The sequence below is a fragment of the Strix uralensis genome, chromosome 2 (assembly GCF_047716275.1).
Source record: "Strix uralensis isolate ZFMK-TIS-50842 chromosome 2, bStrUra1, whole genome shotgun sequence".
In the NCBI taxonomy this organism is placed as follows: domain Eukaryota; kingdom Metazoa; phylum Chordata; class Aves; order Strigiformes; family Strigidae; genus Strix; species Strix uralensis.
The window spans coordinates 41,726,082-41,744,006 of NC_133973.1; the positions used below are offsets into that span (position 1 = coordinate 41,726,082).

Sequence of the window (17,925 nt, forward strand, 5' to 3'; positions counted from 1 at the left end):
CTGTTTCTGTTTATTTAAGATACTATATAAAACAGTGGCACGAACAAATATGTTTGTCTAAGCAGGTTATTATACATTAACCTACTGAAAATTGGCTGTAGCTGTAGAACCTGTAGCCACTTGTTTGTGAGGAAGATTTAACCCATAGCAGCTGTTGAGTTGAAATGCTCTTGTGGGTGGATAAACACTTGATTTTTAAGGCCTTGGCTTGGAAAGCTTGTCTCCGGGGGAAGGTCATTCTGGTATATATGAAGGCATGTACTGAAATTCTGTATAATTCTGTTCCAGTATAAACCTCTTCTGCATTTATCTCTTATGCTAGAATAAAATTTGAGTTTAATTCGCCTTGAACGGTTTTCAAAGCAATGTGAGGTTAACTAGAAAAAAGTTCTGAAGTAATCTGTAGCTTTGCTTATGCAAAATATGTAAATAATATGACTGCAATGTGAATGGCTATAAATGCAAATGCTTTAATTTAGGTTGCACAAGTAAACTACAGTGAATATAAGTAGTGGCATAAGCTTCAGCACTGGCAGTGCACAGCCTCTAGATGTTCTAGATGCAGGGCTCTAGATACTCCTGAGTTCAGTAAGGTTGCTCATATTCAGTGTCTGCCACAGCATTTTCACTGCATTGTTACCTCATCAGCAGGACTAAAACTAGTGTGTTGTATTTCAATGTACAGCTACATATGTGTCTGTGTAGAGGCAACTGTATTCTAATAGAGCGTTGGTTTGCAGGGTTTTGTGGGTCTTCTTTTCGTTAGCTTAAACTAGCTATGAACGGATGCATGCTAAGCTGCAAAATACCCCAGCCTTGATCCAGAATGAGTAGGTCTGCACAGAGAGTGGTAACAGCATAGTTTGTGAAACTTCTTTTCTTTTACATTTTCTTCTAGTCTTTTCTCAAAAACCCTCCCACTGCCTGCTGCACAGACCGAATCTGATGTTAGTTTGCTGTATTTTATAGTGATCCAAATACTCAAGTTAATAGTTCATTTGCTTCACCACAGTTCTAAGCAAATTCTTTCTGAAGTGATTGTTTCAAGTAGCTTTGTTCCAGCGTGCTAATGCATAAAGTCTACACAGAAAATTTGAATTTGCTCAAGTATGTTCCTTTTTTACAGATTGACCACCTATCAATAGAAAAACTCCTAATAGACAGCGTCCATGCAAGATCTCATCAAAAACTCCAGGAGCTAAAAGCCATTCTTAAGAGCTACAACGTTAATGACAATTGTATGTGTTTTCTACTGAAGTTTGTTTCAAGTTAATTTCCATTTGTGCCTAGGAATGGTTTCCTTTTTTCTTGGTGTTTCTTGTTTTCATTAATTTAAATAAAAAATATGAAAAAGTAAAGGGAGATGTGTTCAGAATTAAAAAGACTTAGCTTTAAATTATTCTTCATTGACAATTGTAAAATACTCATACCAGTAAATACAATATAATAGATGAAGCTGGTAGAGCATTGTAGTCTGGGCTGAAGGTTTAAAAATGGTCTACTGTAGAACTTGTACATGTTCAGAATTGAAAGCAAATCTTGCACTGTCTTGAGCTAGCTTTGGATCAGACTTTGCTTAAACTGTTGCTGAAACTACTAGAATTTGAATTGAGCTTATAATCGTGAAGCAGTGAATTAAAAGATGCTTAAGGATTAATAATTTTCTTCAAATTTGATCTCTTTTCTCAGTAGTTTGTTACTAGCACTGTTTTCACAGAGAAATTCTTATATTTGGTTCACTCTTTACGTTAACAGTGTAATAATGTGCAAGTGAAGATTGCTTCTATAAATACAAACAGGTTTTTTGATTATAATGGGCTAAGTTTTAATATGATGAATTTGAATTTTGTGTCAAATTATTAACATCAATTTTTGTTTAGCATTCATCGAGACGGCTCTTCCAACTCTTGTAATTCCAATTTTGGAACCATGTGGTCGATCAGAGTGCCTGCATGTGTTTGTTGATCTCCACTCTGGAATGTTTCAACTGATGCTGTATGGTGTTGGTAAGTAGGTGCAAAACCAGGTTCTATTTAATATCTTGCAAGAATCCTGCATTCTGAGGTAATTTTGTATGAACAGTTCTGTCAGATCTGTGAAATTCTGTAAGTAAATAAGGGTAATGCAAATGAATTTGGGTCATCACCTAGGCATCTGAGTTTGAGGAACAGAGAAGTATATCTTTGTGCTTAAGAGTCACAGTTCAGTTAGGCATGTTTTAAGGGGACAACAGACTAAATATTGTTAGGCCTCATTGCAGTGCATATTCTTTGACTGGGTTGTGCTATTAATGGATGCAGTCATTTTGTGTGGACCCGATTGACAATTGTGTTATGTGACCTTCTACAGCTTGAGTTACTGTCCAAGTCTTAACTTCAGGTTTCAGATTACCTAAGAAAAGAAGGAAAGTGATTTCTTTCAGTTTATTTGCCTAATAACATACTACTGTGGTTTTACAAGCATTATGAATCATTTGTTGTGTATCTTAATCTCTTCACAATGAACCAGTGTGGAGAAGACAAGGGACAGCAACTACAAGTTGCACCAGGAGAGGTTTCATCTCAATATAAGAAAGAAATTTTTTACAGTGAAAACAATCAATCACTGAAGCAGCCCCCTCAGGGATGGTTTTCAAGATGCGATTGGACAGTGTATTAGATAATCTTATCTAGTCTCCCTTTCCTGTGCAAGGTTAGACCAGTTGATCTTTCAAGGTCCCTTCCAACCTGGGCGATTCTGTGATTGTTAAATTAGATGAGACACTTTCATTAAAAGGTCAAAATTTTCTTTGAAGAGGAGATCTTAAGACCATTCACTCACCTAATGTTCTTGCAGATCAACTGACACTCGATGACATAGAGAAGTCTGTTAATGATGATATGAAGCGTATCATTCCTTGGCTTCAGCAGCTCAAGTAAGTGACTTGAGTGATTCACTTAGTTTGCATAGAATGAATTACCATATTTGTATTTTGGTCAATCACACTTGCATGGCTTTCTGTTTTACCACAGTAGGAGATATACTTTCTCGCTGTTCTAAGCAACCTTGAGTATTTGCCATCTCCTCTAAATGGGTGGAGGAAATTCTGCTTTTGCTTGGAGTTGATTCCCTAGTCCTCCTTTAGTCTGTCCCCTTACACGGTAGCCTAATGCATTGCTATGCACACACTCTGCATGAAGTCTTTTCACTTTAATTCAGTAGCAGACCACTTGCTTCCTGAGGATCTCATTTTGTGTTCCTGTTCATTTTCTATCTCCTTTATTCCACTCTGTTTCTACAGCTGAACTGTGCTTGTTTCTCAGCAACAGCAATCTCCCTTCTCACAATACAGAGGAAAAACCAGGAAGTGGCCTAGGATGATTTAAATAATATCTATTCTAACACTTCAGCCCTTGCTGATTTAAACTTCTAATCTTTCTTCCATAAAACCCTGAGATTTAAGCACAAGATATATTTGACTCCCATAAGAGGTTGTAGGAAATAATACAAATACAGTTTGCATCTGCATGAAAACTACGTTCCACCTGCTCTGTCATTTTGGAAATTCCCAGTACTCCAAGCTGATTGCAGGGTGAAACCTCTATTTGAGGCATTTTGCTTCTAAAAGAAGCATGATGACGCATGAAGCTCTGGCACCCTGGAGAAAACTAATCAACCTCCCTTTGTTATAAATAATGTACTCGAGATAATGGCTTGGGTAGTGCTGCAGTTTTTGAGGAAGCTAGGCAGTCCCACGAAATGTCTTTTAGGACAGCTATATGTAACATGCATCTACGAGAATAAATGTGTGTCGTGATGGAGAGATGCTGAGCACCCACACTTTTCCATTGCTGTTTTCAGTAGAAGTTTGACTGAAAAAACCAAGCCACACATTTCTGAGCTCCTTTCAAGCCTAGCTAGGCTTTCTGGCCTTGCCACTATAGCCAGAATCCACTGGAGTAGGACAAAGATTAATTCCAAACAATAGAATAAATTTGGTGTCTTGCATGTGGTTCTCCATGTCCAAACTTACTTGGGTGATTGAGTTGTTTATAACATAACTCGGAGTGGTGCCCAGCTTTGGTGACTTTTTTTACTGTATTGCTTACCAGCATATGGGAGCAAAGATTTTCTTTTCTATAGCAAAAAATAATCAAAGATTCCAAATCGTAAAATAACTGTAATCTGCATGGGTTTTAATTTATCCCTTCTTTTTTATACTGTAATTTCATATTGTGGTGTATAAAAATTTATTTATTTATTCCTTTAGGGAATAATTTCAGGGCTTTTCTTCTTAAATTAACAGCTGTCTGTTACTCAAGCTGAAGACAATATGTAAAGATAGTAATAAGAATAGAAAAACTCTCTGTATATAACCTGTGGAGCAGTGATAGATGTTGAATTAGAATGTGACTAGCTTAATTTGACACTAACAGCAGTCTCAGGGTACTAATACCTTTGTTTCAATGTAAGGTTCTGGCTTGGACAGCAACGTTGCAAACAGTCTATAAAGCATCTGCCTACAGTGAGCAGTGAAACTCTTCAACTAGCTAATTATGCTAGCCATCCAGTGGGAAACCTTTCCAAACACAAATTGTTTATCAAACTCACTCGCCTTCCACAGTACTACATTGTAAGTAACTGAAAAATGCTTCTATCTTTTGCTCCCAGTCATGGATGTCCCAGACAGTTTGTTGTGCTGTTAACTCTAGCATTAGGAACCAAGTAATTGATGTAATCCTTGACTCTCCCCTCTCCCTCCCTTCTTTCATTCAGCAGGTTTGTTAAGCAGTCAGGCTTATAGAGAGGAGGGGACATAAAGGTTTATTATTCAGCAACCTTCCCATTCTCTTTATGTTTCCTGAAAGTTTAGTCTTCCTTCTCTTCTTGAATCCCTTTCCTAGCCACAGTATTAGTATCTTGAAAAAGACTAATGTCTTTTCTTTGAGGGGGAGAGGATAGGAACTGGTGTAGACGTATTCTTAGCTTGAGGGTCTTCTCAATTTGTTGTTTTGTCTAAATATAGGTTGTAGAGATGTTTGATGTTCCTGGCAACCCTACAGAACTAGAGTACAAGTACCATTTTCTCTCTGTGAGCTATGCTGAAGGGGATGACAGCCCTGCTACTGCACTTTTACTACAGCAGTTCAAACCAAACATTGAAGAGTTGGTACTAGACACAAAAAGTGGGAAACAAATGAAAAGTGGTGTCAAGCGCAAGGTATGTGCTTCAAGAGCCATTGGGCTAATTATAAAGCGTGAAAGCTAAACACATGTTCTGAGCATCAATACCAGCTTCAGTAGTGTTGTTTGGAAGTTTGTATGGCTGACATCTTGTATTGTGGCTTGGTTCTCTGGACTGCTTCCCTAAGGAGATGTTGGGAAACTATTTTACAACAGTTGTCTTTTCATTCATGCCAGGCCTTCTCAGCTGCTCTGAAGAGCCATGGCAGAGCACTGTGCTGAGGTGGCTAGAGTAGCTTGTATATGGAGCACTGGTATCTGCAGTGATATGCTTTGTGCCATGTAGGTGTAGTCTTTGAAAGACTTGCAGGGGCTGGTAAGAGTTGCTTCTTGGGGTCAGGCTGACACGGCTTAGTGATACTTAAATAATATTTTAAGGAAGGATGTAATTATAAAATTAATTTAACTGAATTGCTTCAGTCCTTAAGTGGACCAGACCGTTTTGGGAGTTTGTGCTCAGGGTGTGATTCATTTGAAACTTGGATGAATGAGATTATTCTCTGACATGTTTTCAAAACATTTACTCCAAATGTGCAAGTACATTTGTCTTTATTTTAATTCTAGTTATCTGGTGATCCATGTTCCATAGAACCTAAGAAACCAAAACGGTCGGGAGAAATGTGTGCCTTCAATAAAGTGCTAGCTCATATTGTAGCCATGTGTGATACAAACATGCCATTTATAGGGCTTCGTATGGAGGTATGTATTTAAAAATATTTTGTTTCCTTCTTCCCTTCTACTACTCCTGATTCTCTTGTCTAGATGCAGCTATTTGGCAAACTTGTGGTCGTGTGTTCGCTTTGGAGTTCCGCCACCAGATGAGCCTGGGTGACTTGATGCCCTACACTGGGTTGCTCTAGTCTTGTTAGAGCTCGGTCTATAATACCAGGCACTGCAAAAAGCTTAGGGAAAAGGGAAAATGAGAGTATGAAAGACACGCTTATGGGAGCGGGTGGGAGACTGCTTTATACCAGATTGGACAGACTGGTTTTTGGCTTTCCAGTGCTTGAGTATGTGAAACATCTGTCACCCTTCAAGAAAAAAAAATCCTTGAAAAAGTTAGTTATTTTGCTTGACTTTTTGCTTGGGATAACATTTTTCTTCTTCATCCCTAGTTATCTAATATGGACATTCCTCACCAAGGAGTACAAGTAGAAGGAGATGGCTTCAGCCATGCAATACGTTTATTAAAGTAAGAGGATATGGTCCTGTATTTCATTTATTACTGTACTTACATTTGAGAGGAAAAAAAGGATTGTCTGGAGATTAACACAAAAAATATTGGGATGGGGGGAGATTTTTAGTTTGGGGTTTTTTGGTTGTTTTTTTTAAATTATTGTGTGTCTTGCACTCTCATGTGAAGCAGTGCTGGTGAAAGAGGAAAATAAGAGTAGACATAGAGCCAGCTATAACTTGTTTTCTTCATTAGCCTACACTGGGGAGCTCTGAAAGCAGTCTGACAGTACTCAATCCTAAAATCCAGGCAACTGCAATTTTAGATCAGATCAGAGGCCTGCATATACTCCATATGTTATTTGACAAATACCAGTATGTGATACTGCAGAGGAAAACACAAAGAATCCCAGAAAAGATGATTGCATGGTAAAAAAACTTGTAGAGGAAACATCTGAGAATGTACAGTAATTTAAGAGTGAAAGGGACCTGTGGAGGTCATCTGGTCCAACCTTTTGCTCAGAGCAGGGCTGATCAGCGGCATTTTCCAATCTCTAAGAACTTTTGTGCCCTCCCCGGCCAGAGCAATCTCAAATTCTGGCTAGAGGGGAGTAGTCACTTGATTGCCTGGCTAATACAGCCTGGGATGCAATGTTCTGTCATTGCTGCAAGGGCACACTGCTGACTCCTGTTCAGTCTGTCTCCCAGGCCCCCAAGTTGTTTTTCTGCAGAGCTGCTGCCCAGCCAGTCAGTCCCCACTGTGTGCTGTTGCTTGAGGTTATTCAGGCCTAAGTGCAGGAGTTTGCATTTGTTTTCACTGAAGTTTGTGAGGTTCCTGTTAACTCATTCCTCCAGCCATTTGTGGTCTCTCTGAACGGCAACCCCGTCCTCCAGCAAGTTACGTGCTCCCTTCGGTTTGGCGTCATCTGCAAACTTGCTATTCCTTTGCATTGTGTAGGTTATTGAAATTGTTAAATAGTATTGGCCTCTCTGTTAACCCTGAGGAATGTTGGCCACAACCAGCCACTAATTGGACCTGCAACTATTGACCATGGTGCTTTCTACTTGGCAGTCCACTTCACACTTCTTGGAGCCTACTTCAAGCCTCACCTGTTAAACTTCGGATTGTGTTATGAAGCAGAACAGATTATATCAGTTTCAAATGTAAAAAAACCAAACCCCAAAGACACCTTCTAGAGTAAAACCTTCTTAACCTCTTTTATGGTGCAGAAATGTATAGTGATACAAAGGCATCAGTCTCTAAATGCATCAGGCCCTACCTTTTTAACTTTGCATATGAGCAGAGTAGTACTGAGAACTTGTGAGCTGAAGTTCAGGGTGGTACATGAAATTTTTGGGTAGGTTCTCAAAGGATTTGGAAAAAAGTTTGGCATGTTTTTACTTAAGCTTCATTTGTTCTGTCCCCTGAGCTCAATTCTCACATTGGGATATGAATAAATTAGTGCGTACTAAGGTAACTGCCAGGTTGTTCATTGCATTTAGAGTGAGATTGTTCTAGGAGACGAACTGATTCGTGAGTTCGGGTTGCCCCAGAACTTATTATTTTAATCTTTTTTGGCTTGTTTCTCTGTACAAAAGCTTTAATTTGGAGTGCTCTCACTTCACCAGGAGATCTGGGCAATTCAACAGATCCCTTAACAGTCTGTAATTTGCAGGTGTTGAATCCATATAAAAATTGGTCTTAACTCGGAGTGCTTTTCTAACACACTTATTATAGTCCTTAAAGAGGAATAGGATATCTTGCTGTGCAGTCCAGCTGTCTTTGCTGTTGATTTGTTCATTCTTTCATGTCCAGACTTGGGAGTCCTTCAGGAAATGTTAGAAGGTAGTATTTTTAGTTTTGGAACTCTACTGTGTGCAATTGAGATTTTTTTTTTTTTTTTTTTTATCATGAATAGAATTCCTCCCTGTAAAGGTGTAAACGAGGAAACGCAGAAGGCTCTGGACCGATCTCTTCTTGATTGCACTTTCCGGTTACAAGGTAGAAATAATCGCACGTGGGTGGCTGAGCTGGTGTTTGCGAACTGTCCACTTAATAGCACTTCATCCAGGGAGCAAGGTAAGTTTTATTTAGGAAGACTGGTACATTTTGTTTCTTTGTGGTTTAGATTGTCTGGTACAGTAGTTCTAATGTTTTGGTGTTCCTGGACAGCTGTCTGCTCTTAAGACTTGTAGTAAACCCCAGTGTACCTGAATCAAAATTTTGACTGCTGAGTTGATGCACTGTTATTATTTAAATATGCTTCCTGGTCACTTACTGCAGTTCACTCATAGTCTGTAAACCACAGTTTAGGAACCACTAGTTTAATCAGTATTTGTCATCTGCTAACACTGCAGGACCAACCCGTCATGTTTACCTGACATATGAAAACCAGCTATCTGAACCAGTTGGAGGTCGCAAAGTTGTTGAGATGTTCCTTAATGACTGGAACAGTATCGCTCGGCTGTATGAATGTGTCCTGGAGTTTGCACGATCATTACCAGGTGCAGAAATCACCTCCTTTTCATTAAAATTATGTGTTCACAGATTACTATGGTTTTCTCACTTTAATGCTTTTCCCTCCTCTCTTCAAAGACATACCCAACCACTTAAACATTTTTTCAGAAGTTCGTATCTACAATTACCGAAAACTTATCCTTTGTTATGGAACTACCAAGGGGAGCTCAGTAAGTAACTCCTAAGTGCACTTAAAATGTGTGTTTGAAAACAGAATGGGTAGGCTTAGAGTTCTCAGAATTGTGCTACAAAGTATTTTGTTATATTACATTATTGAAAAGAGGGTGTCAGATTGCTAATTTGCCAGGTTACTAGATGTTCAGGATTTTTGAGAATTTGTTTAAGATGCTTTAAGTTGTGGGAAGGACAGTTGTGTGCTCCTCACTGATGAAAGCTGATGTGGCAACCTTTTTCTGACAAACCAGTTGCTACTCATCATTGCTGTACTGGGATATATGGATGTATGTAAGCTGAATCCTAATTCTGCCTCAGAAGAAAGGACTCTGAAGTTTTAAATGTAATACTGTGCTTTCAAATGAGGTGGTCCTTAATTATTTTGTAGCAGTGCTGTTCACTTGTTCAGAACTCTAGCTTACTCTGTAGCATTTGAATTTACACCTTATTAATTACTTTGATAACTGGCTGAGTACTTGCTCACAACCTTGCCTTAAATGCGAGGTAGAAGAGGAAGTAAGTGCATGTTTATTACCGATGTGTTTTTTGTGTGTAGCTGATGCACTTGAAATTTGCTTCCTGGAAGGTTTTTGTATTCTTGTTCCAAGCTGAATTTTCAAGAGTATTTCTATGAGTATTTCTATTGGGATAGTTAATAAGTAGCAAGAGTAGCAGTGTGGGTTCTGCATGTCGGTTCCTTACATATGAGCATATCCAATTCTCATTTTTGTGTGATATGACTGAGAAAACCAGTCCACTTCCCGCAACTCATTAATCAGTTCTCTGCAGCATGAATCTCTCTAGTTTAATCTCACCTTTGTCAGAAAAGGCTTTTTTTCTTTTTGATTGACTTGCTAAAAATAATTCCTTAGTTTTGTGGTTGCCCACAATCCAGATAGCTAAATGGATGTTAGAGCTAACCGCTTTTTTTTTTTTCCCACAACCTTAGCAACTTTTGAGGAAGGTGAGTTAGGAATCTGTTGAGGTTTGATGAAAAATGGGGAAAAAAATAAAGCAGACCAGTTTTCTTGTTATAACCTCGTAGTTGTTCTAGTTTCAAGACCATTTTATGCTCTTGACATTGCAGATCAGCATTCAGTGGAACTCCATACTCCAGAAGTTCCACATTTCACTGGGAACTGTCGGCCCAAACTCAGGTTGCAGTAACTGTCACAACACAATTCTGCACCAGCTCCAGGAGATGTTTAATAAAACACCAAATGTGGTGCAGTTGTTACAGGTAATGTTTTTAAAACTACTCTCAAGAAAAGCACAAGATAATAAGAGCCGAATTCTGATTAAACTGTTCTCTTCAAAATTACATGTGTGTGTTATGATTGTTTATGGATGTCATTGGCAGAAGGTGGCTTGGGAAAGATTGTATCCCCTCTGTGCCCCATTCTCCCTGAACTTTACTTAAAGGTAGGCTACCTGATCTCTCAATATTTGTTCTCTCTTAGGTTTTGTTTGACACTCAGGCTCCATTAAATGCCATCAACAAACTTCCAACTGTGCCCATGCTGGGTCTGACTCAACGCACCAACACTGCCTATCAGTGTTTCTCAATTCTGCCACAGTCGCCCACGCATATCAGGCTGGCTTTTAGGAATATGTACTGCATCGACATCTACTGCCGGAGTCGTGGTGTTGTAGCGATACGTGATGGGGCGTACAGTCTCTTTGACAACAGCAAAATAGTTGAAGGTTTTTACCCTGCACCTGGATTAAAGGTGACCGTTCCTATGTTTTCTGACACATTGTAAATAAATGAACTTCTAACTTGAGGTGTGGAAAGAGCTTTTGTGATGAGCTGCAATCCTTCCAAAATTCTGAGCACAGAAGGAATTCTCTGATTTATCAGTAGATTTGTTAATTATTTTGAATTAAAACATTTCCTTTAAGAAAGCTAGCATCAAATGTCAGGGGTTGTTTTTTCTTATCTGTGTAATAAAATAATGTAGAGGCTACTTCAGGCATCCTTTTGTTAAAACTTGCTGAAGCTTTGTGGCTAGGCTAGATGTATTCTCCAGGATTAACAACTGCTCCTCACAAACTATGTTGTGTGGCAAGACAGTGCTCATACATTGTACATGAGGAAATGCTCCATGTCAGATGATTCTAGACAGAAACTTCTCTTTTAAAATAGTTTCCATCAGCAGGAGCCTGTGGCTTTGCTTCTGAATACAGTGCTCATTCACTCTTCTTGAAAAATTAATCTCTGCACACTGACAGAAAACCTTAGCCAAGGGCAGCTTGTACCAGTACTAGTTATACTGAAATATTGGAAAGTGGCACCCATTGTGAAACAGGATAGTTTGCTAATTTTTCCTTCTGACAGTTGCAACTGAACACTGATTCTCTGATACTGCATTTAGCTGATCCTAAACATCTACCTCTTTCACAAATTCCAAGCGGAAGGCAAGTGGGAAGAGGAAGGGGACTGTAGATACCAGTGGAAAATACAAGAGAATGAAATTGGGAAGGTAGAGGAGGAAGTACTTCAGGAGGGTTGACAGATTCCTCTGGATACAAGAGAATGCTATGGAGGAGGTGACCTGGGCATTCTTACCCAAACAGGGCAGTTGTAAGTGTGATACAACCCAGTAGGTTCTGGGTACTGATGAGTTGTTCTAGAACAGCTATTTCCAGGTGTAGGCTTTTCCATAATATTAAGAAAGAAAAAAGAAAAATGTGCTTATTTCAATGAACTAGAGATATTTTGTGTTAATGAGCAAGGTTTTTTTGTTTGGTGGTGATGCAAGACCCCTTTTCTAAAAGAAAAAGGGAATTAAGTTTAAATATCCCTTGAGAAGCTCTGTTTATGACTTGCTGTCATAATCTAGAAATCTGCCTGTTTCTTATGTGTGATAAAGATAGTATTAAAGCTCAGCAGATACTGTGCTTATTTATTTATGTAATAAAATTTAAATGGGGAAATTGTTAACAACTGATTTTTCCACAGACATTCCTGAACATGTTTGTTGACAGCAATCAGGATGCACGAAGACGATCTGTAAATGAAGATGATAACCCACCTTCTCCTATTGGAGGAGATATGATGGATTCTTTGATATCGCAGCTTCAACCCCAGCAGCCACCACAGCAACCACAACAACAGGTACCCTCCAGGCAAATTAAGAAATGTTTATTGTCTTCCACAACTGTAGGTTTCTAAGAACTTGTGTTCTAAAAGGACTAGCATTAGAAAATGGAAAGGGAGACTATAAAACTGCTCTGCTGTGGAATTCCCCTTGGGGCAAAACGTATTAGTTTATTTTGCCATTTCTCATTCCAGTGTAAACAGCCCATAGCATATGAACAGTAGCTTTGGAAGGTCACATGAGACTTATTGCCTTAGAAGCAAAGGACTGAAGGAGGCTAAATGACTGTTTAAGATAAAAGATGGGAGGGGGAGTCCAGAGGCTTTGCTGTTACAAGGTCGCAGATAAAAAGGAATGAGGTACAGAGGTATTATATCTTGAGGGGAAACTGCAAAAAGTCACTGAAAAAAATAGTGAGCACTGCACAAGGTGAAACAGAGAATCAGACTTCTATGTTGATGAACCTGTAAGATTTCATAGCTGGGGACCAAACTCTCCCCTGCACATACAGTTATAGTGTGTGTGTGTGTGTGTATATATATATATAGTTTTAGTTCTAGTATAAAATAATAAAAAATTTTTGTTGTCCTGTGTTGACAATTTCAGCCATTTGCAAAACAGGCAGGAGCATCAGGAGCATATCCTCTTACTTCACCACCCACCTCCTATCACAACACAGTGACGCCATCTCCATCTATGATGCACACACAGTCACCAGGTAAGATGGCTGAGAGTCTGTGTGCTAATCATGTGCTGAAGGTATATACGCAGCTCTTTGTGCATGCATGCTTTTTCTATTATTTGAGCTGTGTTTAGCTCCAAGTTAGCCAAGAGAATGCACCTTATATTGTGGGAAAATAGGAAAGTCAAGTCCTGCCGTGCGTGTTTTGGAAAGTACATTTTGAAGCTAAAAAAAAAATTTCATGAAACTGTCATCTTTAGCTGGGTAATATTTGGGACTGTTTCATTCTTACAGCAACTTGCTCAGGTCAAAATCTGTTAATTTTAAATATCTGCTTCTTCAGAAAAGCTTTTCATCACCAAAGCTCTGCTTTTCACTCCCAGTTGTTATAGCGCAACAGCTGAAAATATTTAAATTTGGGGAAGGGCTGGCCAGGGGGGAAATGCCATTCTTCAAGCCAAATATCTTGGAAAGTTTCCTTTGTGTGGTGAATCAATCTGGAAAATATAACACTCATGCAGTGTACTAAATGAAGCCTTTGAGTGCAAAAACAAAGTCTCATGAATCTTGTTTGTTGTCTCCCTAAAAAGGAGATAGCTGTAGCAGTTGATAGAAAAAAATTATAAGAGAAGTGTGAAATGTGTATGTTGAGTGATGTGGTGTCTTTGATTAGGAAATTTGCATGCTGCAAGCTCACCTAGTGGAGCTTTAAGAGCACCATCACCAGCATCCTTTGGTCCAACTCCTTCACCTTCCTCTCTTGGAATCACAATGGGACAAACAGCTAACTTTGCCAGCCCACATGGTGAGTTCTTTACTGGCAGGTGTATATATAGTGACAGGGAGGGCACATTTGCTTCTTGAAATTGAGTCTTCTGGAGCAGACCTAAGTTAATTGAGAAAAATTCGTGTTCTGTAATTGGCTCAAGTAGCTGTTTTCATACATGTGGGTGTAACTCTTAACAGTAGTCAAAAGTAGCTGCATGGCATGTTGAGGTGTTCCTAACAATTTAAAAATTGACTATCAGTCACTTTCCAGCCTACTAATGTGGGAAAATTCCATGTGGTCTTGTAGCAGAACAATGGTTGCAGCTTTTAATGACCATTGTCTGTTGTTAGATTACTTAATGTATTTTCACTGCTTACATTTCCTGGGAAAATAACTGGAACAGGTTAGAAATTCAAATACTTGCAATTTGGAAACATTGTCAAAGTCTTGCTGGTTTGACATACCTATATGTGAGCAACATGCCTTTTGGTTGTTTCCTTTATTAAGTTTTTTTTGAAAGCTGCCAAAACAATTGTTTATTGTAATCACAGTGCATTGGAAACCATTCCATAGGTCACAGTAAATGAACAGTTCAGATTATAATTTTAGCACACTATTTTAACTGTCAAGATGAACAATGTGAGATAGATATACAACAGACTGTTTAAGAAGCTTGTTCTGATCAGTGGAGTGCAAAACTAAAGATACCTTTGTGGAGATAACCGCAAGATACTGAATAGATAAGGAACAGTCTAGCTAAGGCTTTCCTTTGCTAAGAAGCAGTAGAAGTCCAAGTCTATAGGCAAGAGCTCTTTTTAGTTTAGACCTTGCTACGTGTTGAACATGCCAATTTGCCTTAACATTCAATTTCATTTTACTTTTTAAAAAATACAACCAGAAGACCCTTGAATCTTTATCTTGCTTTCCCCCCCGCCCCCTTATGTGTTTTATATGGTTGTAAAATGTAGTCTAAAGGCTTGCAGATGCTTTCATGCTTTACAGATTTTGGTAGGCCTTTTTTAGATCTCTAGATTAGAAAACATCATACTTTTTTAAAAAATAATAACAGTCTTGTAACATCTGTAGGTACCATAGACCCAAGCTCACCATACACCATGATGTCACCCAGTCAGCGTGCAGGAAACTGGCCAGGATCTCCCCAGGTCTCTGGTCCATCACCAGCAGCACGGATGCCTGGAATGTCACCAGTCAACCCCTCCCTTCATTCACCTGTCCCAGATGCCTCACATTCCCCACGAGCTGGAACAAGTAGGCTTCTTTATCAGTGTTATGACTGTGAAACACTCACGTTTAACATTTCTAGTTCTGTTCTTTTTAGTAGTTTTGTATGTAAGCCTAACAGTCCACTGCCCTTGTGCAGTAAAGTATCGAAGGAAATGAAGCCTTTGTTCTGTCCAGGTTCAAATCTTCTATAACAAATTGGTAAACGAGTTAAATCATACAGCATAAACTTCAGCAGCATTGATACCTCCCGGCGCACTGCAGAAATTAGTCTTAAACTATTGAGCTCCGTGACTGAGAGAAAATTCTTCGGAATGAAAGCAATGATAAGCATATTTGGCTACCCAAATACTAACTTTTCACATCATAGAGTTGTAATGCAGCTCTTGCACAACTGATTTAGCCATCTTTTACATTTCATTGAGTTTGTTGTACAAACCTGCTGTCTGCTGGCATGCTGCAGGAAAAGGAAAAGGGAGTAGGATTTTAATGTTACTGAGACTCTTTGCATGGGTGGAGGGTTGAAACTCTAGTTCTTTGACTTTGTCTATCTGTTGCATATCACTAGGCAGCCAAATTCTAAAGAAAGAAGGACTAAGCTTTGGCCCAGAGAACTCATTGTATACCGACAACAAATAAAGCAAACGTGTATCTTATGTTTCAGCTTAAATCCTTCCTTACTGCACGTACTGTTCCCATATCAATAGGTTCCCAAGCAATGCCAACGAGCATGCCTCCACCTCGTAAACTACCTCAGCGCTCTTGGGCTGCATCCATACCTACAATCCTCACCCACAGTGCCTTGAATATTCTGCTGTTGCCCTCTCCTACCCCTGGGCTTGTGCCGGGGCTAGCTGGCAGCTATCTTTGCTCCCCTCTTGAGCGATTCCTTGGATCAGTTATTATGAGAAGGCATCTTCAGAGGATCATACAACAGGAAACGGTATGGTTTTGGTTGTTTTAGTATTGACTTGCGAGTATGACTTCACAACAGTTCTGTTCCATGCTTCTGTACTCCATGTCTTTCAAATCAGGCACAAACTGAAATGCTTCAAATATATAAGTATTTGCAGTTGGACTTGTGCTATACTTCTGAATCTTGCTGTCTAAAGTGTCAAAATTTAGAAAAAACATTTAGTTCCGCTTCTTTTCCACAAGTTAGGAGTGGAAAGCTCCTAACTTGATGAAATTTGTGCAATCAAATTGTAACATTTGATAAATGATATGATAGCAAGGCTATGGCCAGATTTTCAGATGCCATGGCTTCTGTGAGTTTAGCACATCCACTGGGAGTTAATTAGTACAGCTATAGGGTTGCTATGGATGCCACTACTTGGCAGGAGTGCCCAATAAAGTAGTTACTAGTTGACAATAACTGAACTACTTAGTCATGAATGTTTAGGGTTTGGGAGAGACAGTGTGTGCCTCTTCACTTCTTTGGCATTGATTCAGTGACAGAGAAAGAAGCCAAATCTTGCATAAGCTTCATTCTCAAATCAGTTTTACCTGTATACAAATACTGTGTTTCTTCCTGGAAAGAGGGCAGATTGATCACTACAGTCTTGGGAGTGAATGTGTGTGTGTGTGTGTGTGTTCATGCTATTTAACAAATGACTGATTGAATGTGATGCTTCTTCTTATGCAGCTACAGTTAATAAACTCCAATGAACCAGGTGTAATTATGTTTAAGACGGAGGCACTGAAGTGCAGGGTTGCTCTCAATCCCAAAACCAACCAGACTTTGCAACTGAAAGTAACACCTGAGAATACAGGACAATGGAAATCGGAGGAGTTACAAGTTTTGGAGAAATTCTTTGAAACGAGGGTATGTACTCAAATCATTAATGTTTAGATTTTTGTGCATTGTTTTTAATTTCTGGTGGTGTTTTGAGTGGTACTGGTGACTTTCGTTGGCATGTGTAAGGGCTGCAAAATATAAAATTAACAGCTGTGCATGCTGGTTACTATATTAAAAGATACAGCTATTATCTAAATAGGCGGTACTAAATAGTGTCTTTCTTCAGGTTGCAGGACCACCCTTTAAAGCAAACACCCTGATAGCCTTCACAAAATTACTAGGAGCTCCAACGCATATCCTCAGGGACTGCGTACACATCATGAAACTTGAGCTGGTAAGATCTGTTTAGTTCACCCAACTTTGGTTATTATATTTTTATAAAAGGTGCTGTATCTTTATAAACTCACAAATTACTCTATATATATGTTATTTAGTGTTAATAAAGAGGTTCTTTACTTCTAGTTCCCCTGGAAACTCTCAAAATTTCTCCTTTAAACTGATGATTTTGAGAAACTGCAGGCATGTTACTGCACAATAGGCACATGCATAGGCTGACTGCAATCTTTCTGATTCTATTCTTGTTTACCCTGTGGTCAATTCTTTCAGAGTTTTTCTGACTTATGCTAAACCTGGCAACATCTGCAAGTTTAGCTAGAGAGGCACATTCTACTTTCTAACACTTCCCTAGTTCATAGCTGTGTATGTCACTGACGTGAGGCCTTTGCTCTTCTTTCTCTGTGCTGCTCTTTCGAAACAGTTCCCTGATCAGGCAAGTCAGCTGAAATGGAATGTGCAGTTTTGTTTAACAATTCCTCCCAGTGCACCGCCAATTGCGCCTCCAGGAACACCTGCTGTTGTGCTGAAATCCAAAATGTTGTTTTTTGTAAGTAGAGCTATCTGTTTTAAAATTTTGTGGGCTGCGTGTCAGGGGTTAGTAGCAAAACATAAGCATGCTATATCTGACAACTGTAATAGCTAAAAATGTTCTGCAGTTTGGAAGCCTAGATTTGCGTGCATCTTTGTTGTAATGAGTTCAGTTAGTGTTCCTATTCTCCCTCCTATAAAAGCACAGCAACTCTTTCCATTTGGTGTTCTTGAAGAGATGTTGACAACATATAAACCTCAGTTCCCTCTGGTCTGTGGGTATCTTCGAATGCTCAACTTCTGGGTGTTTTGTTCTTCTTTGAAGCACTAACCACCTAGATCAGATGATACACACATCAGTAGTGCTGGGAAAGGATAGCA

The 17,925-nt window shown here is 39.2% G+C and overlaps 1 protein-coding gene across 2 annotated transcripts in view; it reads left to right on the forward strand.

Annotated features, from left to right (window-relative positions):
* The window catches only part of MED14 (mediator complex subunit 14), a 38,072-nt gene that overhangs the window by 15,561 nt on the left and 4,586 nt on the right, over positions 1–17,925 (forward strand). For both annotated transcript variants that reach the window (XM_074858525.1, XM_074858524.1), the window contains exons 10-29: positions 1,127–1,238; positions 1,881–2,006; positions 2,836–2,914; positions 4,453–4,612; positions 5,006–5,200; positions 5,788–5,922; positions 6,339–6,415; positions 8,316–8,476; positions 8,755–8,901; positions 8,993–9,084; positions 10,176–10,328; positions 10,549–10,818; positions 12,051–12,206; positions 12,796–12,907; positions 13,545–13,676; positions 14,727–14,909; positions 15,590–15,825; positions 16,528–16,707; positions 16,907–17,014; positions 17,438–17,563. In XM_074858525.1, the coding sequence (XP_074714626.1) occupies positions 1,127–1,238; positions 1,881–2,006; positions 2,836–2,914; positions 4,453–4,612; positions 5,006–5,200; positions 5,788–5,922; positions 6,339–6,415; positions 8,316–8,476; positions 8,755–8,901; positions 8,993–9,084; positions 10,176–10,328; positions 10,549–10,818; positions 12,051–12,206; positions 12,796–12,907; positions 13,545–13,676; positions 14,727–14,909; positions 15,590–15,825; positions 16,528–16,707; positions 16,907–17,014; positions 17,438–17,563 (2,940 nt within the window). The remainder of the gene's footprint in view (positions 1–1,126; positions 1,239–1,880; positions 2,007–2,835; positions 2,915–4,452; positions 4,613–5,005; positions 5,201–5,787; positions 5,923–6,338; positions 6,416–8,315; positions 8,477–8,754; positions 8,902–8,992; positions 9,085–10,175; positions 10,329–10,548; positions 10,819–12,050; positions 12,207–12,795; positions 12,908–13,544; positions 13,677–14,726; positions 14,910–15,589; positions 15,826–16,527; positions 16,708–16,906; positions 17,015–17,437; positions 17,564–17,925) is intronic.